This window comes from Petromyzon marinus, unplaced genomic scaffold (assembly GCF_048934315.1).
Source record: "Petromyzon marinus isolate PM22_M1 ecotype Great Lakes invasive population unplaced genomic scaffold, UKy_Petmar_22M1.pri1.0 PM_Scaffold_52, whole genome shotgun sequence".
NCBI lineage: Eukaryota > Metazoa > Chordata > Hyperoartia > Petromyzontiformes > Petromyzontidae > Petromyzon > Petromyzon marinus.
The window spans coordinates 410431-430626 of record NW_027423524.1 but is presented as its reverse complement, the minus strand read 5'-3'; the positions used below and the strand labels follow the sequence as shown (position 1 = coordinate 430626).

The 20196-nt window shown below is 55.7% G+C and overlaps 1 protein-coding gene across 1 annotated transcript; it reads left to right on the top strand.

Moving 5' to 3' along the window:
• The first annotated feature begins 6 nt into the window (after positions 1–6).
• Positions 7–19790, top strand: LOC142923448 (cilia- and flagella-associated protein 45-like). Its single transcript, XM_076064561.1, has 4 exons — positions 7–67; positions 5592–5736; positions 11247–11326; positions 18252–19790. Exons 1-4 carry the CDS (start codon positions 54–56, stop codon positions 18319–18321), a joined length of 309 nt encoding a protein of 102 aa, XP_075920676.1. The 5' UTR covers positions 7–53; the 3' UTR covers positions 18322–19790.
• The last annotated feature ends 406 nt before the right edge of the window (positions 19791–20196 follow it).

Genomic DNA, 20196 nt, shown 5'->3' with positions numbered 1-20196 from the left:
ACGCCAGGCGGGGCCAGAGAGAAGCGGAGGCGGCGAGAGAGAGGGAGGACTTCATGAACGTCGCTAGGTAGTGGGGGGGAGAGAGAGTGGTGGGGGGAGTGGTGGGGGGGGGGAGAGAGAGAGTGGAGGGAGAGAGAGAGTGGGGAGAGAGAGAGTGGAGGGAGAGAGTGGGGAGAGAGAGAGAGTGGTGGGAGAGAGGGAGGACTTCATGAACGTCGCTAGGTAGTGGGGGGGAGTGGTGGGGGGTAGTGGGGGGAGTGGTGGGGGGTAGTGGGGGGAGTGGTGGGGGGAGAGAGAGTGGAGGGAGAGAGTGGAGGGAGAGAGTGGGGGGAGAGAGTGAGAGAGTGGGGGGGAGAGAGAGGGAGGACTTCATGAACGTCGCTAGGTAGTGGGGGGAGAGGTGGGGGGTAGTGGGGGGAGTGGGGGGGGGAGAGAGAGAGTGGAGGGAGAGAGTGGGGGGAGAGAGGGAGTGGGGAGAGAGAGAGAGTGGTGGGAGAGAGAGGGGAGGACTTCATGAACGTCGCTAGGTAGTGGGGGGAGTGGTGGGGGGTAGTGGGGGGAGTGGTGGGGGGAGAGAGAGAGTGGAGGGAGAGAGAGGGAGGACTTCATGAACGTCGCTAGGTAGTGGGGGGGAGAGGTGGGGGGTAGTGGTGGGGGGAGAGAGAGAGTGGGGGAGAGAGTGGAGGGAGAGAGTGGGGGGAGAGAGTGAGAGAGTGGGGGGGAGAGAGAGGGAGGACTTCATGAACGTCGCTAGGTAGTGGGGGGGAGAGGTGGGGGGTAGTGGTGGGGGGGAGAGAGAGAGTGGGGGAGAGAGAGAGTGGGGAGAGAGAGAGTGGGGAGAGAGAGAGAGTGGTGGGAGAGAGGGAGGACTTCATGAACGTCGCTAGGTAGTGGGGGAGTGGTGGGGGGTAGTGGTGGGGGGGAGAGAGAGAGTGGGGGGAGAGAGAGAGAGTGGGGGGGAGAGAGAGTGGTGGGGGGTAGTGGTGGGGGGGGGACTGGGGGGAGAGAGAGAGTGGGGGGGAGAGAGAGTGGGGGGAGAGAGAGAGTGGGGGGAGAGAGAGAGAGTGGGGAGAGAGAGAGTGGGGAGAGAGAGAGTGGGGGAGAGAGAGAGTGGGGGAGAGAGAGTGGGGAGAGAGAGAGTGGGGGGAGAGAGAGTGGGGGGAGAGAGAGTGGGGGGAGAGAGAGTGGGTGGAGAGAGAGAGTGGGGAGAGAGAGAGTGGGGAGAGAGAGAGTGGGGGGAGAGAGAGTGGGGAGAGAGAGAGTGGGGGGAGAGAGAGTGGGGAGAGAGAGAGTGGGGGGAGAGAGAGTGGGGGGAGAGAGAGAGAGTGGGGGGAGAGAGAGTGGGGGAGAGAGAGAGTGGGGGGAGAGAGAGAGTGGGGGGAGAGAGAGTGGGGGGAGAGAGAGAGTGGGGGGAGAGAGAGTGGGGGAGAGAGAGTGGGGGGAGAGAGAGTGGGTGGAGAGAGAGAGTGGGGGAGAGAGAGTGGGGAGAGAGAGAGTGGGGGGGAGAGAGAGTGGGGGAGAGAGAGAGTGGGGGAGAGAGAGTGGGGGAGAGAGAGTGGGGGGAGAGAGAGTGGGGGGAGAGAGAGAGAGTGGGGGGAGGAGAGAGTGGGGGGAGAGAGAGTGGGGGGAGAGAGAGTGGGGGAGAGAGAGTGGGGGGAGAGAGAGTGGGGGGAGAGAGAGAGTGGGGGGAGAGAGAGTGGGGGGAGAGAGAGTGGTGGGGGGAGAGAGTGGGGGGAGAGAGAGTGGGGGGAGAGAGAGTGGGGGAGAGAGAGTGTGGGGGGAGAGAGAGTGGGGGGAGAGAGAGTGGGGGGGGAGAGAGAGTGGGGGGAGAGAGAGTGGGGAGAGAGAGTGGGGGAGAGAGAGGGGGGAGAGAGAGAGAGAGTGGGGGAGAGAGAGTGGGGGGAGAGAGAGAGGGGGGGGGAGAGAGGGGGGGAGAGAGAGTGGGGGGGAGAGAGAGTGGGGGGAGAGAGAGTGGGGGGAGAGAGAGTGGGGGGAGAGAGAGAGTGGGGGAGAGAGAGTGGGGGAGAGAGAGAGTGGGGAGAGAGAGAGAGGGGGGGGGAGAGAGTGGGGGGAGGAGAGAGGTGGTGGGGGAGAGTGGGGGGAGAGAGAGTGGGGGGAGAGAGAGTGGGGGGAGAGAGAGTGGGGGGGGGAGAGAGAGTGGGGGGAGAGAGAGTGGGGGGAGAGAGAGGGGGGAGAGAGAGTGGGGGGAGAGAGAGTGGGGGAGAGAGAGTGGGGAGAGAGGAGTGGGGGGAGAGAGAGTGGGAGAGAGAGTGGAGAGAGAGTGGGGGAGAGAGGGGGGAGAGGTGGGGGGGGGGGAGTGGGGGGGAGAGAGAGAGTGGGGGGAGAGAGAGTGGGGGGAGAGAGAGTGGGGGAGAGAGAGTGGGGGGAGAGGAGTGGGGGGAGAGAGAGAGTGGGGGGAGACACGGGGAGTGTCTCTCTCCCGTGTTCTCCCCGTGTCTCTCCCCGTGTCTCTCTCTCCCCGTGTCTCTCCCCGTGTCTCTCTCTCTCCCCGTGTCTCTCTCTCTCCCCGTGTCTCTCTCTCCCCGTGTCTCTCCCCGTGTCTCTCTCTCCCCGTCTCTCTCCCCGTGTCTCTCCCCGTGTCTCCCCCCGTGTCTCTCTCTCCCCGTGTCTCTCCCCGTGTCTCTCTCTCTCCCCGTGTCTCTCTCTCCCCGTGTCTCTCCCCGTGTCTCTCCCCGTGTCTCTCTCTCTCCCCGTGTCTCTCTCTCTCCCCGTGTCTCTCTCCCCGTGTCTCTCCCCGTGACTCTCCCCGTGTCTCTCTCTCTCTCCCCGTGTCTCTCTCTCTCCCCGTGTCTCTCTCTCCCCGTGTCTCTCTCTCCATGTCTCTCTCTCTCCCCGTGTCTCACCCCCTCCCCGTGTCTCTCCCCGTGTCTCTCCCCGTGTCTCTCTCCCCCGTGTCTCTCTGTCCCCGTGTCTCTCCCCGTGTCTCACCCCCTCCCCGTGTCTCTCCCCGTGTCTCTCCCCGTGTCTCTCTCTCCCGTGTCTCTCCCCGTGTCTCTCTCTCTCCCCGTGTCTCTCCCCGTGTCTCTCTCTCCCGTGTCTCTCCCCGTGTCTCTCTCTCTCCCCGTGTCTCTCTCTCTCCCCGTGTCTCTCTCTCCCCGTGTCTCTCTCCCCGTGTCTCTCTCTCCCCGTCTCTCTCCCCGTGTCTCTCCCCGTGTCTCCCCCCGTGTCTCTCTCTCCCCGTGTCTCTCCCCGTGTCTCTCTCTCTCCCCGTGTCTCTCTCTCCCCGTGTCTCTCCCCGTGTCTCTCCCCGTGTCTCTCTCTCTCCCCGTGTCTCTCTCTCTCCCCGTGTCTCTCTCTCCCCGTGTCTCTCTCCCCCCGTGTCTCTCTCTCCCGTGTCTCTCTCCCCGTGTCTCTCTCCCTGTGTCTCTCTCTCCCCGTGTCTCTCTCTCACCCCGTGTCTCTCTCTCCCCGTGTCTCTCTCCCCCCGTGTCTCTCTCTCCCCGTGTCTCTCTCTCCCCGTGTCTCTCTCTCCCCGTGTCTCACCCCCCGTGTCTCTCTCTCTCCCCCGTGTCTCTCTCTCCCCGTGTCTCTCTCTCCCGTGTCTCTCTCCCCGTGTCTCTCTCTCACCCCGTGTCTCTCTCTCCCCGTGTCTCTCTCCCCCCGTGTCTCTCTCTCCCCGTGTCTCTCTCTCCCCGTGTCTCTCTCTCCCCGTGTCTCACCCCCCGTGTCTCTCTCTCTCCCCGTGTCTCTCTCTCCCCGTGTCTCTCTCTCCGTGTCTCTCTCCCCGTGTCTCTCTCTCCCTGTGTCTCTCTCTCCCCGTGTCTCTCTCTCACCCCGTGTCTCTCCCCCCGTCTCACCCCCCCCGTGTCTCTCTCCTCCCGTGTCTCTCCCCGTGTCTCTCTCTCTCCCCGTGTCTCTCTCTCTCCCCGTGTCTCACCCCCTCCCCGTGTCTCTCTCTCCCCGTGTCTCTCTCTCTCCCCCGTGTCTCTCTATCTCCCCGTGTCTCTCTCTCCCCGTGTCTCTCTCTCTCCCCGTGTCTGTCCCCGTGTCTCTCCCGTGTCTCTCTCTCCCCGTGTCTCTCTCCCCGTGTCTCTCTCTCCCCGTGTCTCTCCCCGTGTCTCTCTCTCTCCCCGTGTCTCTCTCTCCCCGTGTCTCTCCCCGTGTCTCTCCCCGTGTCTCTCTCCCCGTGTCTCTCCCCGTGTCTCTCCCCGTGTCTCTCTCTCTCCCCGTGTCTCTCCCCTCCCCGTGTCTCTCCCCGTGTCTCTCTCTCTCCCCGTGTCTCTCTCTCCCCGTGTCTCTCCCCGTGTCTCTCCCCGTGTCTCTCTCTCTCCCCGTGTCTCTCCCCGTGTCTCTCCCCGTGTCTCTCTCTCTCCCCGTGTCTCTCTCTCCCCCGTGTCTCTCCCCGTGTCTCTCTCTCCCCGTGTCTCTCTCTCTCCCCGTGTCTCTCTCTCTCCCGTGTCTCTCTCTCCCCGTGTCTCTCTCCCCCCGTGTCTCTCTCTCCCCGTGTCTCTCTCCCCGTGTCTCTCTCCCTGTGTCTCTCTCTCCCCGTGTCTCTCTCTCACCCCGTGTCTCTCTCTCCCCGTGTCTCTCTCCCCCCGTGTCTCTCTCTCCCCGTGTCTCTCTCTCCCCCGTGTCTCTCTCTCCCCCGTGTCTCACCCCCCGTGTCTCTCTCTCTCCCCGTGTCTCTCTCTCCCCGTGTCTCTCTCTCCGTGTCTCTCTCCCCGTGTCTCTCTCTCACCCCGTGTCTCTCTCTCCCCGTGTCTCTCTCCCCCCGTGTCTCTCTCTCCCCGTGTCTCTCTCTCCCCGTGTCTCTCTCTCCCCGTGTCTCACCCCCCCGTGTCTCTCTCTCTCCCCGTGTCTCTCTCTCCCCGTGTCTCTCTCTCCGTGTCTCTCTCCCCGTGTCTCTCTCTCCCCGTGTCTCTCTCTCACCCCGTGTCTCTCCCCCCGTCTCACCCCCCCCGTGTCTCTCTCTCCCGTGTCTCTCCCCGTGTCTCTCTCTCTCCCCGTGTCTCTCTCTCTCCCCGTGTCTCACCCCCTCCCCGTGTCTCTCTCTCCCCGTGTCTCTCTCTCTCCCCGTGTCTCTCTATCTCCCCGTGTCTCTCTCTCCCCGTGTCTCTCTCTCTCCCCGTGTCTGTCCCCGTGTCTCTCCCCGTGTCTCTCTCTCCCCGTGTCTCTCTCCCCGTGTCTCTCTCTCCCCGTGTCTCTCCCCGTGTCTCTCTCTCTCCCCGTGTCTCTCTCTCCCCGTGTCTCTCCCCGTGTCTCTCCCCGTGTCTCTCTCCCCGTGTCTCTCCCCGTGTCTCTCCCCGTGTCTCTCTCTCTCCCCGTGTCTCTCCCCCTCCCCGTGTCTCTCCCCGTGTCTCTCTCTCTCCCCGTGTCTCTCTCTCCCCGTGTCTCTCCCCGTGTCTCTCCCCGTGTCTCTCTCTCTCCCCGTGTCTCTCCCCGTCTCTCTCCCCGTGTCTCTCTCTCTCTCCCCGTGTCTCTCCCCGTGTCTCTCCCCGTGTCTCTCTCCCCGTGTCTCTCCCCGTGTCTCTCCCCGTGTCTCTCCCCGTGTCTCTCTCCCCGTGTCTCTCCCCGTGTCTCTCCCCGTGTCTCTCCCCGTGTCTCTCTCTCCCCGTGTCTCTCCCCCACAGGGCACAGGAAGAAGCCCAGGGTACAGCCCTTGCCCGCCAGGAAGATCTCCGCCGTCAGAGACAGAGACACGCGGAGACTCTGAGACAGCAGATCCGAGACACGGAGACACGGAAGCTGGAGGATCGGAGAGCTTACCTCCATCAGGTGGTGGTGGTGGTGTCTCTCTGTGTGTCTCTGTGTCTCTCTGTGTGTCTCTGTGTCTCTGTGTGTCTCTGTGTCTCTGTCTCTCTGTCTCTCTGTGTGTGTCTCTGTGTCTCTGTCTCTCTGTCTCTGTGTCTCTGTGTCTCTCTGTGTCTCTGTGTCTCTGTCTCCCTGAGTCTCTGTCTCTGTGTGTCTTTGTCTCCCTGTCTATCTGTCTCTCTGTGTCTCCTGTCTCTCTGTGTCTCTGTCTCTGTGTCTCTGTCTCTGTGTCTTTGTCTCTGTGTCTCTCTGTCTCTCTGTGTCTCTCTGTGTCTCTGTGTGTCTCTGTGTCTCTCTGTCTCTCTGTCTCTGTGTCTCTCTGTGTCTCTGTGTGTCTCTGTCTCCCTGTCTATCTGTCTCTCTGTGTCTCCTGTCTCTCTGTGTCTCTGTCTCTGTGTCTCTGTCTCTGTGTCTTTGTCTCTGTGTCTCTCTGTCTCTCTGTGTCTCTCTGTGACTCTGTGTGTCTCTGTGTCTCTGTTTCTCTGTCTCTCTGTGTCTCTGTGTCTCTGTCTCTGTCTCCCTGTGTCTCTGTCTCTCTGTGTCTCTGTGTCTCTGTCTCTGTCTCTCTGTGTCTCTGTGTCTGTGTCTCTCTGTCTCTCTGTCTACCTGTGTCTCTGTCTCTGTCTCCCTGTGTCTCTGTCTCTCTGTGTCTCTGTCTCTCTGTGTCTCTGTCTCCCTGTGTCTCCCTGTCTCTGTCCCTGTGTCTCTGTCTCCCTGTGTCTCTGTCTCGCTGTGTCTCTGTGTCTCTGTCTCTCTGTCTCTCTGTGTCTCTGTGTCTCTGTGTCTCTGTCTCTGTCTCTCTGTGTCTCTGTCTCCCTGTCTCTCTGTGTCTCCATGTCTCTCTGTGTCTCTGTGTCTCTGTGTCGTTGTCTCCCTGTGTCTCTGTCTCTCTGTGTCTATCTGTCTCCCTGTGTCTCTGTCTCTGTCCCTGTGTCTCTCTGTCTCTGTCTCTCTGTCTCTCTGTGTGTCTCTGTGTCTCTGTCTCTCTGTCTCTCTGTGTGTCTCTGTCTCTCTGTGTCTCTGTGTCTCTGTGTCTATCTGTCTACCTGTGTCTCTGTGTCTCTGTCTCTCTGTGTCTCTGTCTCCCTGTGTCTCTGTCTCCCTGTCTCTCTGTCTCCCTGTGTCTCTCTGTCTCCCTGTCTATCTGTGTCTCTGTGTCTCCTGTCTCTCTGTGTCTCCATGTCTCTCTGTGTCTCTGTGTGTCTCTGTGTCTCTGTGTCTCTCTGTCTCTGTCTCTGTCTCTCTGTCTCCCTGTGTCTCTCTGTCTCTCTGTGTCTCTGTGTCTCTGTCTCCCTGTGTCTCTCTCTCTCTGTGTCTCTCTGTGTCTATCTGTCTCCCTGTGTCTCTGTCTCTGTCCCTGTGTCTCTCTGTCTCTGTCTCTCTGTCTCTCTGTGTGTCTCTGTGTCTCTGTCTCTCTGTCTCTCTGTGTGTCTCTGTCTCTCTGTGTCTCTGTGTCTCTGTGTCTATCTGTCTACCTGTGTCTCTGTGTCTCTGTCTCTCTGTGTCTCTGTCTCCCTGTGTCTCTGTCTCCCTGTCTCTCTGTCTCCCTGTGTCTCTCTGTCTCCCTGTCTATCTGTGTCTCTGTGTCTCCTGTCTCTCTGTGTCTCCATGTCTCTCTGTGTCTCTGTGTGTCTCTGTGTCTCTGTGTCTCTCTGTCTCTGTCTCTGTCTCTCTGTCTCCCTGTGTCTCTCTGTCTCTCTGTGTCTCTGTGTCTCTGTCTCCCTGTGTCTCTCTCTCTCTGTGTCTCCTGTCTCCCTGTGTCTCTCTGTGTCTCTGTGTCTCTGTGTCTCTGTCTCTCTGTGTCTCTGTGTCTCTGTGTGTCTCTGTCTCTCTGTGTCTCTGTCTCTCTGTGTCTCTGTCTCTCTGTGTCTCTGTGTCTCTGTCTCCCTGTGTCTCTGTGTCTCTGTGTGTCTCTGTCTCTCTGTGTCTCTGTTTCTCTGTGTCTCTGTCTCTCTGTCTCCCTGTGTCTCTGTCTCCCTGTGTCTCTGTGTCTCTGTGTCTATCTGTCTCCCTGTGTCTCTGTCTCTGTCTCCCTGTGTCTCTGTCTCTGTGTCTCTGTGTCTCTCTGTCTCCCTGTGTCTCCATGTGTCTCTGTCTCCCTGTGTCTCTGTCTCTGTGTCTATCTGTCTCTCTGTGTCTCCCTGTGTCTCCCTGTCTATCTGTCTCTGTCTCCCAGTCTCTCTGTGTCTCTGTCTCCCTGTGTCTCTGTCTCCCTGTGTCTCCCTGTGTCTCTGTGTCTCTGTCTCTGTCTCCCTGTGTCTCTGTCTCTGTCTCCCTGTGTCTCTGTCTCTGTGTCTCTGTGTCTCTCTGTCTCCCTGTGTCTCCATGTGTCTCTGTCTCCCTGTGTCTCTGTCTCTGTGTCTATCTGTCTCTCTGTGTCTCCCTGTCTATCTGTCTCTGTCTCCCAGTCTCTCTGTGTCTCTCTGTGTCTCTGTCTCTGTCTCCCTGTGTCTCTGTCTCCCTGTGTCTCCCTGTGTCTCTGTCTCCCTGTCTCTGTCTCCCTGTGTCTTTGTCTCTCTGTCTCTCTGTCTCTGTGTCTCTGTCTCCCTGTCTCCCTGTCTCCCTGTGTCTCTGTGTCTCTGTGTCTATCTGTCTACCTGTGTCTCTGTCTCTGTCTCCCTGTGTCTCTGTGTCTCTGTGTCTATCTGTCTCCCTGTGTCTCTGTCTCTGTCTCCCTGTGTCTCTGTCTCTGTGTCTATCTGTCTCTCTGTGTCTCCCTGTCTATCTGTCTCTGTCTCCCAGTCTCTCTCTGTCTCTCTGTGTCTCTGTCTCTGTCTCCCTGTGTCTCTGTCTCCCTGTGTCTCCCTGTGTCTCTGTCTCCCTGTCTCTGTCTCCCTGTGTCTTTGTCTCTCTGTCTCTCTGTCTCTGTGTCTCTGTCTCCCTGTCTCCCTGTCTCCCTGTGTCTCTGTGTCTCTGTGTCTATCTGTCTACCTGTGTCTCTGTCTCTGTCTCCCTGTGTCTCTGTGTCTCTGTGTCTCTGTCTCCTTGTGTCTCTGTTTCTCTGTGTCTCTGTCTCCCTGTGTCTGTCTCTGTGTCTCTCTGTCTCTGTGTCTCTGTGTCTCTGTCTCTCTGTCTCCCTGTGTCTCTCTGTCTCTGTGTCTCTGTGTCTCCCTGTGTCTCTGTCTCCCTGTGTCTCTGTGTCTCTGTCTCTGTGTCTCTCTGTGTCTCTGTGTGTCTCTGTGTCTCTGTCTCTCTGTGTCTCTGTCTCCCTGTCTCTCTGTCTCCCTGTGTCTCTGTCTCCCTGTCTATCTGTGTCTCTGTGTCTCCTGTCTCTCTGTGTCTCCATGTCTCTCTGTGTCTCTGTGTGTCTCTGTGTCTCTGTGTCTCTCTGTCTCCCTGTGTCTCTCTGTCTCTGTGTCTCTCTGTGTCTCTGTCTCCCTGTGTCTCCTGTCTCCCTGTGTCTCTCTGTGTCTCTGTGTCTCTGTGTCTCTCTGTCTCTCTGTCTCTCTGTGTCTCTGTCTCTCTGTCTCTCTGTGTCTCTGTGTGTCTCTGTCTCTCTGTGTCTCTGTCTCTCTGTGTCTCTGTCTCTCTGTGTCTCTGTCTCCCTGTGTCTCTGTCTCCCTGTGTCTCCCTGTGTCTCTGTGTCTCTGTGTCTATCTGTCTACCTGTGTCTCTGTCTCTGTCTCCCTGTGTCTCTGTGTCTCTGTCTCCCTGTCTCCCTGTGTCTCTGTCTCTCTGTGTATCTGTCTCTCTGTGTCTCTGTCTCTGTGTCTCTGTGTCTCTGTCTCTCTGTCTCTCTGTGTCTCTGTCTCTCTGTGTCTCTGTCTCTGTCTCCCTGTGTCTCTGTCTCTGTCTCTCTGTCTCTCTGTCTCTCTGTCTCTCTGTGTCTCTGTCTCTCTGTGTCTCTGTCTCTCTGTGTCTCTGTGTCTCTGTGTCTCCCTGTCTCTGTCTCTCTGTCTCTGTCTCCCTGTGTCTCTGTCTCTGTCTCTCTGTCTCTCTGTCTCTCTGTCTCTCTGTGTCTCTGTCTCTCTGTGTCTCTGTCTCTGTGTCTCTGTGTCTCTGTCTCCCTGTCTCTGTCTCTCTGTCTCTGTCTCCCTGTGTCTCTGTCTCTGTCTCTCTGTCTCTCTGTCTCTCTGTGTCTCTGTCTCTCTGTCTCTGTCTCTCTGTCTCGCTCCGTGTCTCTCTCTCCCCGTGTCTCTCTCTCTCCCCGTGTCTCTCTCCGTGTCTCTCTCCCCGTGTCTCTCCCCGTGTCTCTCTCTCCCCGTGTCTCACCCCGTGTCTCTCTCTCTCCCCGTGTCTCTCTCTCCCCGTGTCTCTCTCTCCCCGTGTCTCTCTCTCTCCCCGTGTCTCTCTCCGTGTCTCTCTCCCCGTGTCTCTCCCCGTATCTCTCTCTCCCCGTGTCTCTCTCCCCGTGTCTATCCCCGTGTCTCTCTCCGTGTCTCTCTCCTCGTGTCTCTCTCTCCCCGTGTCTCTCTCCCCGTGTCTCTCTCCCCGTGTCTCTCTCTCTCCCCGTGTCTCTCTCTCCCCGTGTCTCTCCCCGTGTCTCTCCCCCTGTCTCTCTCTCCCCGTGTCTCTCTCTCCCCGTGTCTCTCTCTGCGTGTCTCTCTCTCCGTGTCTGTCTCCCCGTGTCTCTCTCTGCGTGTCTCTTTCTCCGTGTCTCTATCTCCCCGTGTCTCTCTCTGCATGTCTCTCTCTCCGTGTCTCTCTCTCTCCGTGTCTCTCTGCGTTTCTCTCCCTCCGTGTCTCTCTCTCCGTGTCTCTCTCCCCGTGTCTCTCTCTCCGTGTCTCTCTCTCTCCGTGTCTCTCTGCGTGTCTCTCTCTCCTTGTCTCTCTCTCCGTGTCTCTCTCTCTCTCCGTGTCTCTCTCTCCATGTCTCTCTCCCCGTGTCTCTCCCCGTGTCTCTCTCTCCCCGTGTCTCTCTCTCCCCGTGTCTCTCTCCCTGTGTCTCTCTCCGTGTCTTTCTCCCCGTGTCTCTCCCCGTGTCTCTCTCTCCCCGTGTCTCTCTCCCCGTGTGTCTCTCTCCGTGTCTCTCTCCTCGTGTCTCTCTCTCCCCGTGTCTCTCTCACCCCGTGTCTCTCTCTCTCTTTCTCTCCCCGTGTCTCTCTCTCCCCGTGTCTCTCTCTCCCCGTGTCTCTCTCCCCGTGTCTCTCTCCGTGTCTCTCTCCGTGTCTCTGTGTCTCTCTCTCCCCGTGTGTCTCTCTCTCTCTCTCCCCGTGTCTCTCTCACCCCGTGTCTCTCTCTCCGTGTCTCTCTCTCCCCGTGTCTCTCTCTCTCTGTCTCTCTCTCTCTCCCCGTGTCTCTCTCACCCCGTGTGTCTCTCCCCGTGTCTCTCTCTCCGTGTCTCTCTAGGTGTCTCTCCGTGTCTCTGTGTCTCTCTCTCTCCCCGTGTCTCTCTCTCACCGTCTCTCTCTCTCTCCCCGTGTCTCTCTCTCTCTCCGTGTCTCTCTCTCTCTCTCTGCGTGTCTCTCTCACCCCGTGTGTCTCTCCCCGTGTCTCTCTCCCCGTGTCTCTCTCTCCGTGTCTCTGTGTCTCAGGCCGAGGAGATGCGGGCTGAGTCTGAAGTTCGCTTGGCGAGAATCAGGCAGCTGCAGCAGAAGAAGATTCAAGAGATGAGGTGAGACAGAGACACAGAGACACACACAGACACAGAGACACACACAGAGACACACACAGAGACACAGAGACACACACAGAGACACACACACAGACACAGAGACACAGATACACAGAGACACAGAGACACACACAGAGACACAGAGACACACACAGAGACACACAGACACACAGAGACACACAGAGAGACACACACAGAGACAGAGACACAGAGAGACAGAGAGACACACAGAGACAGAGACACAGAGAGACAGAGAGACACACAGAGACACAGAGACACACAAAGACACAGAGACACACAGAGACACACACAGAGACACACACACAGACACAGAGACACACACAGAGACAGAGACACAGAGAGACAGAGAGACACACAGAGACACAGAGACACAGAGACACACACAGAGACACAGAGACACACACAGAGACACACACAGAGACACACACAGAGACACAGAGACACACACAGAGACACACACAGAGATACAGAGACACAGAGAAACACACAGAGACTCACACAGAGACACAGAGACACACACAGAGACAGAGAGACACAGAGAGACACACAGAGACACAGAGAGACACAGAGAGACACAGAGACAAACACAGAGACAGAGAGACACACAGAGCCACAGAGAGACCCAGAGAGACACAGAGACACACACAGAGACAGAGAGACACACAGAGACACACACAGAGACACAGAGACACACACAGAGACACAGAGACACACAGAGACAGAGAGACACACAGAGACACACACAGAGACACACACAGAGACACAGAAACACACACAGAGACACAGAGACACACGCAGAGACACACACAGAGACACAGAGACACACACAGAGACACACAGACACACAGAGACACACAGAGAGACACAGATACACACACAGATACACAGAGACACACACAGAGACACGCACAGAGACACAGAGAGACACACAGAGACAAACACAGAGACAGAGACACACAGAGACACACAGAGACACAGATACACACACAGAGACACAGAGACACACACAGAGACACGCACAGGGACACAGAGAGACACAGAGACACAGAGACACACACAGAGACACAGAGACACACAGAGACACAGAGACACACACAGAGACACAGAGACACACACAGAGACACAGAGACACAGAGACACACACAGAGACACAGAGACACACACAGAGACACAGAGACACACAGAGACACACACAGAGACACAGAGACACACACAGAGACACGCATAGAGACACAGAGAGACACACACAGAGACACAGAGACACACAGAGACACACACAGAGACACACACAGAGACACACACAGAGACACAGAGACACACACAGAGACACAGAGACACACACACAGACACAGAGACACACACAGAGACACACACAGAGACACACACAGAGACACAGAGACACACACAGAGACACACACAGAGACACAGAGAAACACACAGAGACACACACAGAGACACAGAGACACACAGAGACACAGAGACACAGAGACACACACAGAGACACACACAGAGACACACACAGAGACACAGAGACACACACAGAGACACACACAGAGACAGACACAGAGAGACAGAGAGACACACAGAGACACAGAGACACAGAGACACACACAGAGACACAGAGACACACACAGTGAGACAGAGACACAGAGACACACACAGAGACACAGAGACACACACAGAGACACAGAGACACACAGAGACACACACAGAGACACAGATACACACACAGATACACAGAGACACACACAGAGACACAGAGACACACACAGAGACACAGAGACACAGAGACACACACAGAGACACACACAGTGAGACAGAGACACAGAGACACACACAGAGACACAGAGACACAGAGAAACACACAGAGACTCACACAGAGACACAGAGACACACACAGAGACAGAGAGACACACAGAGACACAGAGACACAGAGACACACACAGAGACACAGAGACACACACAGAGACACACACAGAGACACACACAGAGACACAGAGACACACACAGAGACACAGAGACACACACAGAGACACAGAGACACACAAAGAGACACAGAGACACAGAGACACACACAGAGACACAGAGACACACACAGAGACACAGAGACACAGAGACACACACAGAGACACAGAGACACAGAGAGACAGAGAGACACACAGAGCCACAGAGAGACACAGAGAGACACAGAGACACACACAGAGACAGAGAGACACACAGAGACACACACAGAGACACAGAGACACACACAGAGACACAGAGACACACAGAGACAGAGAGACACACAGAGACACACACAGAGACACACACAGAGACACAGAGACACAGAGACACACACAGAGACACAGAGACACACACAGTGAGACAGAGACACAGAGACACACACAGAGACACAGAGACACACACAGAGACACAGAGACACACAGAGACACACACAGAGACACAGATACACACACAGATACACAGAGACACACACAGAGACACAGAGACACACACAGAGACACAGAGACACACACAGAGACACAGAGACACACACAGTGAGACAGAGACACAGAGACACACACAGAGACGCAGAGACACACACAGAGACACAGAGACACACAGAGACACACACAGAGACACAGATACACACACAGATACACAGAGACACACACAGAGACACAGAGACACACACAGAGACACAGAGACACACAGAGACACACAGAGACACAGATACACACACAGAGACACAGAGACACACACAGAGACACGCACAGAGACACAGAGAGACACAGAGACACAGAGACACACACAGAGACACAGAGACACACAGAGACACAGAGAGACACACAGAGACACAGAGACACAGAGACACACTCAGAGACACAGAGACACACACAGAGACACAGAGACACACACAGAGACACAGAGACACACACACACAGAGACACAGAGACACACACAGAGACACAGAGACTCACACAGAGACACAGAGACACACACAGAGACACAGAGAGACACAGAGACACACACAGAGACACACACAGAGACACAGAGACACACACATAGACACAGAGACACAGAGACACACACAGAGACACAGAGACACACACAGAGACACAGAGACACACAGAGACACAGAGACACAGAGACACACACAGAGACACACACAGAGACACAGAAACACACAGAGACACAGAGACAAAGAGACACACACAGAGACACAGAGACACACACAGAGACACAGAGACACAGAGAGACACAGACAGACACACACAAAGAGAGACACAGAGAGACACAGAGAGACACACACAGAGACACAGAGACACACACAGAGACACACAGACACAGAGACACACAGAGACACATAGACACAGAGAGACACACACAGAGACACAGAGACACACACAGAGACACAGAGAGACACAGAGACACACACAGAGACACAGAGACACACACAGACACAGAGACACACACAGAGACACACACAGAGACACAGAGAGACACACACAGAGACACGCACAGAGACACAGAGAGACACACAGAGACAAACACAGAGACAGAGACACACAGAGACACACAGAGACACAGATACACACACAGAGACACAGAGACACACACAGAGACACGCACAGGGACACAGAGAGACACAGAGACACAGAGACACACACAGAGACACAGAGACAAACAGAGACACAGAGACACACACAGAGACACAGAGACACACACAGAGACACAGAGACACACACAGAGACACAGAGACACACACAGAGACACACACAGAGACACAGAGACACACACAGACACACAGAGACACACACAGAGACACACACAGAGACACAGAGACACACACAGAGACACAGAGACACACACAGAGACACACACAGAGACACAGAGACACACACAGAGACACAGAGACACACACAGAGACACACACAGAGATACAGAGACTCACACAGAGACACACACAGAGAGACACACACAGAGACACAGAGACACAGAGACACACACAGAGACACACACAGAGACACAGAGACACACACAGAGACACAGAGACACACAGAGACACACACAGAGACACATTAGAGACTCACAGAGACACAGAGAGACACACAGAGACACAGAGAGACACAGAGACACACACAGAGACACAGAGACACAGAGACATACACAGAGACACAGAGACACAGAGACACACACAGAGACACAGAGACACACACAGACACAGAGACACACACAGAGAGACACACAGAGACACAGAGACACACACAGAGACACAGGGACACAGACACACACACAGACACACAGAGACACACATAGAGACACACAGAGACACAGAGACACACAAAGAGACACAGCGACACAGAGACACACACAGAGACACAGAGACACACACAGAGACACAGAGACACACAGAGACTCACACAGAGACACAGAGACACACACAGAGACACACACAGAGACTCAGCCACAAATGAGTACCTGGTGCGGTGTGTAAACATCGCCACTAGGGAGAGACAAAGGCGGTCGGGCGTGGTGCTGGCCACCCACCCCCTCGTGTACCGTTCCGGCCTTCATAGGTGCTCGCTAACAGCACTTGCCCCTACAGTCTGTTAAGGCTATATGGGGGATCTTTGTCTTTGTCTTTGTCACTGTGTGTGTGTCACTGTGTGTGTGTCACTGTGTGTGTGTGTAACTGTGTGTGTGTGTAACTGTGTGTGTGTGTAACTGTGTGTGTGTGTAACTGTGTGTGTGTCACTGTGTGTGTGTCACTGTGTGTGTGTGTGTGTCACTGTGTGTGTCACTGTGTGTGTGTGTGTCACTGTGTGTGTGTGTGACACTGTGTGTGTGTCACTGTGTGTCTCACTGTGTGTGTTACTGTGTGTGTCTCACTATGTGTCTCTCTGTGTGTGTCTCTCTGTGTGTGTCTCACTGTGTGTCTCTCTGTGTGTGTCTCTCTGTGTGTCACTGTGTGTGTGTGTGACACTGTGTGTGTGTCACTGTGTGTCTCACTGTGTGTGTTACTGTGTGTGTCTCTCTGTGTGTCTCTCTGTGTGTGTCTCTCTGTGTGTGTCTCACTGTGTGTCTCACTGTGTGTCTCTCTGTGTGTGTCTCACTGTGTGTCTCTCTGTGTGTGTCTCACTGTGTGTCTCTCTGTGTGTGTCTCTCTGTGTGGGTGTGTCACTGTGTGTGTGTGTCTCACTGTGTGTCTCACTGTGTGTGTGTCACTGTGTGTGTGTGTCACTGTGTGTGTCACTGTGTGTGTCTCTCTGTGTGTCACTGTGTGTGTCACTGTGTGTCTCAATGTGTGTCTCTCTGTGTGTGTCTCACTGTGTGTCACTGTGTCTCACTGTGTGTCACTGTGTGTCTCAATGTGTGTCTCTCTGTGTGTGTCTCACTGTGTGTCTCACTGTGTGTGTGTGTCACTGTGTGTGTGTCATACTGTGTGTGTGTCTCACTGTCTGTCTCACTGTGTGTCTCACTGTGTGTGTCTCTCTGTGTGTCTCTCTGTGTGTGTCTCTCTGTGTGTCTCTCTGTGTGTGTCTCTCTGTGTGTCTCTCTGTGTGTGTCTCTCTGTGTGTCTCTCTGTGTGTGTCTCTCTGTGTGTCTCACTGTGTGTGTCTCTCTGTGTGTCTCTCTGTGTGTGTCTCTCTGTGTGTCTCTCTGTGTGTGTCTCTCTGTGTGTCTCTCTGTGTGTGTCTCTCTGTGTGTCTCTCTGTGTGTGTCTCTCTGTGTGTCTCTCTGTGTGTGTCTCTCTGTGTGTCTCTCTGTGTGTGTCTCTCTGTGTGTGTCTCTCTGTGTGTCACTGTGTGTGTCAAACTGTGTGTGTGTCTCACTGTCTGTCTCACTGTGTGTCTCACTGTGTGTGTCTCTCTGTGTGTCACTGTGTGTCTCTCTGTGTGTGTCTCTCTGTGTGTCTCTCTGTGTGTGTCTCTCTGTGTGTGTCTCACTGTGTGTCTCACTGTGTGTCTCACTGTGTGTGTCTCTCTGTGTGTCACTGTGTGTGTCAAACTGTGTGTGTGTCTCACTGTCTGTCTCACTGTGTGTCTCACTGTGTGTGTCTCTCTGTGTGTCACTGTGTGTCTCTCTGTGTGTGTCTCTCTGTGCGTCTCTCTGTGTGTGTCTCTCTGTGTGTGTGTCTCACTGTGTGTCTCTCTGTGTGTGTCTCACTGTGTGTGTCTCTCTGTGTGTCTCTCTGTGTGTGTCTCTCTGTGTGTCTCTCTGTGTGTGTCTCTCTGTGTGTGTCTCTCTGTGTGTGTCTCTCTGTGTATCTCTCTGTGTGTGTCTCTCTGTGTGTGTCTCTGTGTGTGTGTCTCTCTGTGTGTCTCTGTGTGTGTCTCTCTGTGTGTCTCTCTGTGTGTGTCTCTCTGTGTGTGTCTCTCTGTGTGTGTCTCTCTGTGTATCTCTCTGTGTGTGTCTCTCTGTGTGTGTCTCTGTGTGTGTGTCTTTCTGTGTGTCTCTGTGTGTGTCTCTCTGTGTGTGTCTCTCTGTGTGTGTCTCTCTGTGTATCTCTCTGTGTGTGTCTCTCTGTGTGTGTCTCTGTGTGTGTGTCTCTCTGTGTGTCTCTGTGTGTGTCTCTCTGTGTGTCTCTCTGTGTGTGTCTCTCTGTGTGTGTCTCTCTGTGTGTGTCTCTCTGTGTATCTCTCTGTGTGTGTCTCTCTGTGTGTGTCTCTGTGTGTGTATCTTTCTGTGTGTCTCTGTGTGTGTCTCTCTGTGTGTGTCTCTCTGTGTGTATCTCTCTGTGTGTCTCTCTGTGTGTGTCTCTCTGTGTGTGTCTCTCTGTGTGTGTCTCTCTGTGTGTGTCTCTCTGTGTGTCACTGTGTGTGTCACTGTGTGTGTCTCACTGTGTCTCTCTGTGTGTGTGTCACTGTGTGTGTCTCACTGTGTCTCTCTGTGTGTGTCTCTCTGTGTGTCTCCGTCTCAGGGATTCCGGACTTCCGGAAGAATTCTGCCAACGCGTGTATCAGCTCATCCCGGCCTCCAAGGTCGCCTAGCAACCACTCCTCAGCCTCCACGGTCGCCTAGCAACCACTCCCCGGCCTCCACGGTCGCCTAGCAACCACTCCCCGGCCTCAACTGTCGCCTAGCAACCAATCCCCGGCCTCCAGGGTCGCCTAGCAACCACTCTCCAGCCTCCACGGTCGCCTAGCAACCACTCCCCAGCCTCCACGGTCGCCTAGCAACCACTCCCCGGCCTCCACGGTCGCCTAGCAACCACTCCCCAGCCTCCACGGTCGCCTAGCAACCACTCCCCAGCCTCCACGGTCGCCTAGCAACCACTCTCTGCCTCCACGGTCGCCTAGCAACGACTCACACCCTCCATGTAACTACCACCACCATCACCACCACCACCACCATCATCACCATCATCACCACCACCACCACCATCACCACCATCATCATCATCATCACCATCATCACCACCACCACCACCATCACCACCATCACCATCATCACCACCACCACCATCACCACCATCACCATCACCACCATCATCATCATCATCACCATCATCACCACCACCACCACCACCATCATCACCATCATCACCACCATCACCACCATCACCATCAACACCATCACCACCACCACCATCACCACCACCACCACCATCATCACCATCATCACCACCACCATCACCATCACCACCACCACCATCACCACCACCATCACCACCACCATCACCACCATCACCACCATCACCACCACCATCACCACCATCACCACCACCATCACCACCATCATCACCACCATCACCATCACCACCATCACCACCATCACCACCACCATCACCACTATCACCACCACCACCACCATCACCACCACCACCACCATCACCACCATCATCACCACCACCATCACCACCATCACCATCACCACCATCACCACCATCACCACCACCATCACCACCACCACCACCACCATCACCACCACCATCACCACCACCACCACCATCACCACCATCACCACCACCACCATCACCACCACCATCACCACCATCATCACCATCACCACCATCACCACCACCACCACCATCACCACCACCACCACCACCATCACCACCACCACCATCACCACCATCACCACCACCACCACCATCACCACCACCACCATCACCACCACCACCATCACCACCACCATCACCACCACCACCATCACCACCACCATCACCACCACCACCATCACCACCATCACCACCACCACCATCACCACCACCACCACCATCACCACCATCACCACCACCACCATCACCACCACCACCACCATCACCACCACCATCACCACCACCACCATCACCACCACCACCATCACCACCACCACCACCGTCACCACCACCACCATCATCACCATCACCACCATCACCACCACCACCACCACTATCACCACCATCTCTTGGGTTGTGAATGTACATTTGAAGGCCAATCTAGAATGAAGACCTCATAAACGTGATCACACTTCCACATTCCACTCGCGTTGCCATCATTGTGTTCAGTGTGGTGGTGGTGGTGGTGTAGTGGTGGTGGTGGTGTAGTGGTGGTGGTGGTGGTGTTGTGGTGGTGGTGTAGTGGTGGTGGTGTAGTGGTGGTGTAGTGGTGGTGTAGTGGTGGTGTAGTGGTAGTGGTGGTGGTGTAGTGGTGGTGGTGTAGTGGTGGTGGTGTAGTGGTGGTGTAGTGGTAGTGGTGGTGGTGTAGTGGTGGTGGTGTTGTGGTGGTGGTGTAGTGGTGGTGGTGTAGTGGTGGTGTAGTGGTGGTGGTGGTAGTGGTGTAGTGGTAGTGGTGGTGTAGTGGTGTAGTGGTGGTGGTGTATTGGTGGTGGTGTAGTGGTGGTGTAGTGGTGGTGGTGTAGTGGTTGTGTAGTGGTGGTGGTGT